This window comes from Podarcis liolepis (assembly GCF_965112155.1).
Source record: "Podarcis liolepis genome assembly, chromosome: 17".
In the NCBI taxonomy this organism is placed as follows: domain Eukaryota; kingdom Metazoa; phylum Chordata; class Lepidosauria; order Squamata; family Lacertidae; genus Podarcis; species Podarcis liolepis.
Window position 1 is genome coordinate 40956136 of NC_139571.1, and position 7985 is coordinate 40964120.

The 7985-nt window shown below is 45.4% G+C and overlaps 1 protein-coding gene across 3 annotated transcripts in view; it reads left to right on the top strand.

The window, feature by feature from the left end:
• Positions 1-7581, top strand: part of PTPN6 (protein tyrosine phosphatase non-receptor type 6) — a 44325-nt gene extending 36744 nt beyond the window's left edge. For all 3 annotated transcript variants that reach the window (XM_083481812.1, XM_083481811.1, XM_083481813.1), the window contains 5 exons: positions 187-341; positions 1772-1839; positions 3275-3426; positions 4433-4521; positions 5583-7581. In XM_083481812.1, the coding sequence (XP_083337938.1) occupies positions 187-341; positions 1772-1839; positions 3275-3426; positions 4433-4521; positions 5583-5697 (579 nt within the window). In that variant the 3' untranslated portion in view covers positions 5698-7581. The remainder of the gene's footprint in view (positions 1-186; positions 342-1771; positions 1840-3274; positions 3427-4432; positions 4522-5582) is intronic.
• The last annotated feature ends 404 nt before the right edge of the window (positions 7582-7985 follow it).

The following is a 7985-nucleotide window of genomic DNA, read 5'->3' on the forward strand; positions in this document are numbered from 1 at the left end:
GAGACAGACAGAGAGCTGGGCTGATCTCATTCCTCCAGGCATCAGGCCTGAGAGTTAGGAGAGCGTTGGGTTGCTTTCTCTGACTGTAAGCGTGATGAGAGAGAGCAAGCTGGTGGGTTGAGGGATAGACAAAGGAGTTGCAGGCATGAACCCACACGAGGGTGTGATGTTGTTGCCCCCTGCCAGAGTGAGGCTGTGCGGGACATCTGGCATTACCAGTACCTGAGCTGGCCGGACCATGGAGTGCCCAGTGAGCCTGGAGGAGTTCTGGGCTTCCTTGACCAAGTCAATCAGAAGCAAGAAAGCATCCCCGGAGCTGGACCCATTATAGTTCATTGCAGGTGAGTGAGTTGGCACCATTGTTAATTAACGGCTGGATATGCAGCAAACAGAAAACTATTCTCTAACGATCAGTAAAATAAACTGGGAAAATATCACAGTGCCAGTTTATAAACCAGCGATAAATTTTGGCAACCGCTCATAAGTCTTAATAGGTACATTCCACAAGAAGTGCTGATCACTGCTATTTTATTTTTTATATGGAATCACTTTTTATTGGGCATTATAATAGGAATAATAAATAATACAAATAAACAGACCTAGTCTTCTCATGCCATTTGTATATCACAAAAATAGTGTAATAAATTCGCAGTAATATCTGCAACATTTGGTTCATTATTAGTGGTCAATGTATAAGTTCTTGGTTCATGAACTTGGCTTAAACAAAAACAAATATGAAACAGGATAGAAGAAAATTAACAGATAACGTTCAACATCGCGTAGCCTGATCAGGAGCCCTTGTGGTTGTTGTGCTTAGATTAAGTATGAGTAATAGTCACTTTTCCCCTTGTGTTACCAATGAAACAAAATAAAGTGTTGGTATATTAATGAACATGGGAGAGGGGTTCAAACCATATATAATAATCTATGTTTAAATTTAGATCAACCAGATTGAGCTTAATTCTGATGGGGGAAGGATTTTTCATTTTCTGGAATACTGCCATATGCTATGAAATTAAACCACACTGGGGTCAAGCCATCTTCTTTTATCTACCCACATGTCAACTGTAGTTTATTTGTTAATCTCTCAAGCAGGGATGTTTACGTAAAATAATTTTTCCGAAAGGACAAGGCAGATTCACGGAGGGCGGTGGATCTATCAGCAACCACTAGCCATAAGAGCTAAGTGAAACCTCCCTATATAGAGGCAATAGATACCTAAGTATACTGGATGTTGGGATGCGGGTGGTGCTGTGAGTTAAACCACAGAGCCTAGGACTTGCTGATCAGAAGGTCGGCGGTTCAAATCCCCGCGATGGGGTGAGCTCCCGTTGCTCGGTCCCTGCTCCTGCCAACCTAGCAGTTCGAAAGCACGTCAAAGTGCAAGTAGATAAATAGGTACCACTCTGGCGGGAAGGTAAACGCCGTTTCCGTGCGCTGCTCTGGTTCTCCAGAAGCGGCTTAGTCATGTTGGCCACATGACCCGGAAGCTGTACGCCGGCTCCCTCGGCCAATAAAGCGAGATGGGTGTCGCAACCCCAGAGTCGGTCACGACTGGACCTAATGGTCAGGGGTCCCTTTACCTTTATACTGGATGTTGGGGGCACAAAGGCAACCTGGGAAGGGAAATGCAAATGTCCAGAGACTGCTGCTCTAACTACAGTCTTGGACTAACTGTGGTTTGGTAGGTTCTAGCAAGGGAAGCCTTGTCTGTTTTATGTATGTAGAACATACTGCCGCATGTCTCCCTAATCTCCATCTCTCCCTACAGTGCTGGGATTGGTCGCACTGGGACCATCATAGTCATCGATATGATTGTGGATTTGATCTCCATCAAAGGTTAGGTCACTTCTTGTTTTGAATCCTGGTGGCCATTCTATTCCTTGGTCCCTCTTTCCCGCTGGCCAGGGTTAGGCCCCTTGCCTTCCTGGTCACATAGATGGGAAAACGAGAACAGCCAAAGCCTGTCCTGTAAATGACACAGGACTTCCCATCCCCTGTTTGCCCTCTTGAGACGCAAGGGTGAATTAAAACCCAGTACAAATTACATTATAACCATGAACTAAAACCAATAATCAATAGCAAAGTAACATTGTAGCAGCACAGCAGGAGCGGGGGGCGGGGAGCCTGGGTAAAGATGTGCATCTTCTTGTTGGTGTTATTTTGTATTCTTTATTGAAAAGTAAAAAAAATACAAAATTACAAGTGCACAGAGTAAAATAAGACTCAAAGAAGAAGAAGAAACAAGAAATAGTACCCATGTGGAAAACAGAACAGAACAACAACAAAAAAGATATTGTATACAATACAAAAAAGCGGGGGAAATTGTTATTGTAGTTAACCAAATATTGTTAAATTTGTCCATGGCAAGTCTACGTTTGTACACAACTTGTTCATGTGTAGCGAGTCTGTACATATCTTCAGTCGTTAAAGGGATCCTCATCTTTATTTTTCCAGTTCATCAATACCTGTCTTTTTGCCGTACAAAGGCCGCGGGGAGTCCATTTATATTGTCCTTTTCTTAGATTCCATGTGTTGGGTGTATAACTCAAAAGGACAGTCTCCTCTGCAAATTTAAGATTGTTCCGTACAGTCATGTCGACCGTCTCTATGACCTTCTGCCAGAAAATTTTTCAATGTAGGACATTGTACAAACATTTGTACATCAGGGAAGCATTGTCCCACCTCCCAGCAGCTAGATGTCTTTGATAGGTGTATCTCGACCATTCATGGATGAGCATTGAGCTCAGTGGGAGACTTGAGCACATGTCTAAAGCTGCTGCCAGGAAGCAGGGATGAATTAAGCAGGACCTACTTCCGAGTAAGCATGCATAGGATTGGGCTGCACATCCCTCCTAATGAAATCAGTGGGACATAAACGTACTTTGCTGGATCGTGGCCTGCATTATTCCTATGCTTGCTACAGAATATTTTATTATGGAATGCGATGTTGTTTTATATTTCACAATGTATATGTTGCTCTTAGTGCCGTGTGCAAGGAAAACTAAAGGCAGCAATCCCATGCCTGCTTACTTGGGAGCAAGCCCTGTTTTATTCAGTGCCACTTGCTTACGATTGGCCTGTAAGTCTTGAACGACTTCTTCCCCCGTTTATTTATTACACTGTAGAATCAAAGCTGGAAGGGGTCCTGAGGATCATCTAGTCCAGCCCCAAGCGGGGATTGAACCTTCCACCTTGGTGCTAGCAGCACCACGCTCTAACCAACTGAGCTATCCACATTCTGCCTCCCTCCCCCCCTTTTTCTTCCTTCCAGGGTTTGACTGTGATATCGACATCCCAAAGGCCATTCAGATGGTTCGCTCCCAGCGCTCAGGCATGGTGCAGACCGAAGCACAGTACAAGTTCATCTACATGGCTATCTGCCAGTTCATAGAGACCACTAAGAAGAAGCTGGATGTTATGCAGGTATGGGACTGGCATACAGTGGTCACTATCATTAGCATCTTCTCCTTTATGGAAGATGCCCCACATCCTCAAGGAGATCGTAGTAGGGACGTGGGTGGAGCTGTGGTCTAAACCACTGAACTTCTTGGGCTTGCCGATCTGAAGGTCTGCAGTTCGAATCCCTGCGACAGAGTGAGCTCCTGTTGCTCTGTCCTAGCACCTGCCAACCTAGCAGTTCGAAAGCACACCAGTGCAAGTAGATAAATAGGTACCGCTCCGGCGGAAAGGTAAACGGCGTTTCCGTTAGCTCTGGTTTTTGTCACGGTGTTCCGTTGTGCCAGAAGCAGTTTAGTCATGCTGGCCACATAACCCGGAAAGCTGTCTGTTGGCAAACGCCAGCTCCCTCGGCCTGAAAGCGAAATGAGCACCGCAACTCCATAGTCACCTTTGACTGGACTTAACCATCCAGGAGTCCTTTACCTTTACCTTTTACCTAGCTGGGTGACACACCTCTTCTGGCAATGTTGCGGGGGACAGACATTTAGATTCTAGCACCTTGTATAATTAGGCATTGCAAAGTGTACCCCAGGTATCTGTGTGTGTGTGTGTGTGTGTGTGTGTGTGTGTGTGTGTGTGTGCAAGCACAATCCCTGCGTGACCCCAAAGCAGCCAGCTATACACTTGCTAGGAATGGCATGGCCATTTTGGTCTGCATTTGACTCAGTCATAAGCCCTCCAATGTCCTGGAGAGGCCCAGAGTTACAGCAAGTAGAGAAGGATTTCCCCGAGAGATAGCAGGTCAGGCAGAGTGGGGAGGAGAAAGAGGGAATGGCTTTCTACTTCTGCTCCCTCCCCCCTTGGTTGCACCTGCAGCTTTGCCTCTTACCTTCTCCTTCCTGACTAAATGGGGCCCCTCACTGTGCGAGGAAACACTGTGTTGCCCAAAGGACCACAGCGCCACTGGGCTCCATGCCATAAATCCCCTTATATAGAGATTTATACATATATTTCTCTCTCTCTGCTGCAGACTACGAAAGGAAAACCAAGTGAATCTGAATATGGGAATATAACCTACCCACCCGCACAGAAGATAAAGGCTTCACGAAAATCCTCTAAGTAAGAACGCAAGCATGGCAGCCGTTAGAGCATCTCTCCCAGTTGTAACTATCTCACGGTGTAGATAAATAGAACATCGACGAAGGCAACCTGTAATGTTTTCAGAGTGATGGTGCTTTAGGAATGACGTTCCTGTCCTCCCTCCAAACACCAAAATTTGTGGGTTGCACGACCCCTTCATGGGGAATTTTTGTGGAGTTGGCACCCATGGTCCACTTGAAGCTTGAGTGCTTGGGGGCAAGAGTAAGGACTAGTCCATTTTCACAGCATGTAAAGCAAATTGCTGATTCAGGTGCTGACTCAGCAGTATGTGTGCCAGCACCAAGCTGCAAAGCTGAGTTCACGCAACAACCTGCTGTGATAGCATCATCATCATCATCATCATCATCGTTATTATTATTACAACTACAATTTATATACCACCCTTTAACAAAAGGTCCCAGGGCAGCGTACATGTTATGGAGCATAATAAAAAAAAGCATAATGCAAAGCACAATCATAGACAGCATAATGATAAAATAATCATAATAACAGTCCCTGACCCACCATGTCATCTTTCATATGGATCCAAGGGGACATGGTATGATGTGATGGACAATTTCAATGATCAGTTTCTGCTGTTTTCACTAGGGGTTTTTTTTGCCATATATTTCCCTGATACAGTCATACCTCGGGTTACAGACTCTTCAGGTTGTGTTTTTTCAGGTTACGGACCCGCCAAAACCAGAAAGTACCAGAACGGGTTACTTCCGGGTTTCGGGGGTCGCACATGCACAGAAGCGCTAAATCATGCTTTGCACATGCACAGACGTGCCACTGCGGGTTGTGAACGCTGTGGGTTGCGAACGTGCTTCCCGCACGGATCACATTTGCAACCCGAGTGTTGACTGTATTTTAAGAGATGGCAGCATATAAAACAACACAAGGCCATGGCTTGGCCTTACAGCTTAGCCACCCCCATCTTCCAGTCAGTACTTCCTCCCTCCCTCCCTTTATTCTAGGTTCCGTTATTGTTAAGAGCGCTCATTCTGCTTCCTGTTCTTCCCTTTCTCCTTTCACAGGCAGAAGGATGAAGCAACCCTGTATGAGAATTTAGGCAAAAAAGAGGAAAAAGGGCAAAAGCAGTGGCCTTCAGGGAAGGAGAAGAAACCAAAGGGCTCCTTGAAGAAAAAATAATGCCATAGATAATCTTCCACCCGCCTGGCTCCATTCGCAGCAGACACAAATTGTCTATTCCCCCCCCCCACACCCCCGCTGAGAACTTCCTCCGAAAGGTTTACTGAGCTACGGAGGGCTAGCCCAAGAGATTTGGGTGCCTGAAGTGGGAAATCCAGATGGCACCTTTCCATTCGCCTCCTACTAATGAATGCAATTCTTCCTGCTTCTCCTGTGACCCAACATACTAATCCCATACACCTCTTGGACTCCCCAGTGCACTTGCAAATTCATTCGGCTTTCCAGCCTTCACCCTTTCTAAAAGGCAGTTTTTGAATGCTTGAAACATGCCCCAGCCACCATTAAAGTCCAAACCATAACAATTATTGGGCGAGGGCTATAGGTCAGCGGTAAGACACCTGCTTTGCATGCAGAAGATCCCAAATTTAATCCCTGGGATCTCCCGATGGGGCTGTAAGAGATCCCTCTCTGAAGTCCTGGAGACCAGCTTCCAGCCAACGTTGACAATTCTGAGCTTAGATGCAGAGGCCGATTAAGACCTTTAGAGGCCCCAAGCACTTAAAATATTTTGGTTCCTATACACACACACACACACCATAAAAAAATTAGTTTAGAACTGAAACAAAACCTACAGTAAGATGGAAAATAATGCTTGTTTCTGTACACTTCCATTTTATTTATATTTGGGGGGGAAATCTCCTACCTTTTCTAATGGCAAAGCCTTTAATCAGGTCCTCAAAACCAATATTACACAACAGATCTGTTCAATACTTCGTAGAGATAAGGTATCCAGCTTGCCTTGTTGCATAGTTGTTCAGTTGCGATTTTTAGCTGAAAAAAATGAATGCTCCGCTGAGCAATTTGTGTGCATTGAAGTTAAAAATTTGGCAATGGAAACTTTCCCTTCCCTTGATGCCCTAAGCATGGGCTTATTTTGCTTAATGGTGAGCCAAGCCCTGGCTAGATGGACCAATGGGCTGCTGTTCCTGAGCTTTCCAGTGTTGCCATGACCCTAAAATAAGATCCCAAGCACAGGTCCTTATGAGACTGCCTAATTTCTACAGGGGAGCCCTTCAAAACCACTGCCCTAGGTCACCATTCTGTTCTGTGATGTGTTGGCTGGTTTTGTCGTCGTTCTATGCAGCAGTCATAAGGATTAATGCAAAAGTGCCATGGATTGATGTTCTTTGAGCTTTGCCTAGCACAGAATCTGTGCTTTTTGCTGTGCCATCTACCACTGCAAGTTTTGATTTGATGATGGGTTTCTTTCCGGGACAGAGCGGTGGGTGGGACTCCATATAAAAACATGCAAATTCACAAGGATCGGTTTTAATTCAGCCGGATCTCACTTTTATCTAGACCCCTTGGGAGAGCAAGTGTCGGGGGGGGGGACTTTCTTTGTCTGGGGGAAGAGAAGCAACAAAAATAGGTTATTCCCATGGGCCCAGAAAACACAGCTGGGTGTCCCACTGAATGCACTTCGGAGTAGACAGGTATACAATCGCACTGGTGGAAGGCTAGCACTCCTGCCATTTCCCCCTTAGTCCCTTAGTCTTGAGATCTTGAGTCTTCTTTTTATCATGACCTCTAGCCTAGGCTATTCCATTACAGCAAGCCCCGTCAGGCTGAGAAGCAGTATAAAGTGCCCTTGGGATCAACGTTGCTTCTGTAACTTCACTTTTTGGTTCCCTGTCTTTCTCTCCCCTGCTCAAATGCTTCACCTAACTGGTCAAAGCCATCCTTGCCTTGTGCAACCTCCAGCTCAAATGCCAACCTCTGCTTAGCCACCGAACCTTACCGCTGTGCTGTGTGTAAATAAGGGATAATTTTCTAATCCAGTGGATTGGTTTTCTTGACTTGTAAATAAACCAGATTTTTGTTTGATTTGCACGAAGACTTTTTTTTTTAATCATTAAAGAGTTCCATACTGAACTTGCAGGAGAGTGAATAAAATTGCTGGGACTCTGGAAATGATCTACTGGTGCTGCTGGAAAACAGGGAGATTTCTTCAGTCAATCTGCTGTGGACAGCACATGCCAGAAGTCATTTCCTTGCTTCCAGCCTCAGAGAGTTCCAACTTTGTTCTTTATTTTTTGCTTCCAATGCAAAGATGCCTAGAGCTAATAAGCAGTGAAATCCGCGGTGTGGGTGGGGGCACACACAGCATCTCCCGTGTCAGTCCCGAATCCAGACAGTACTAAAGTGCTTTATAATATGGGGCACAGATGCTGCAGGGTTGTCAACAAGGACGTCCGAGATTAAAATATGACATACCCATGTCCCTTTGC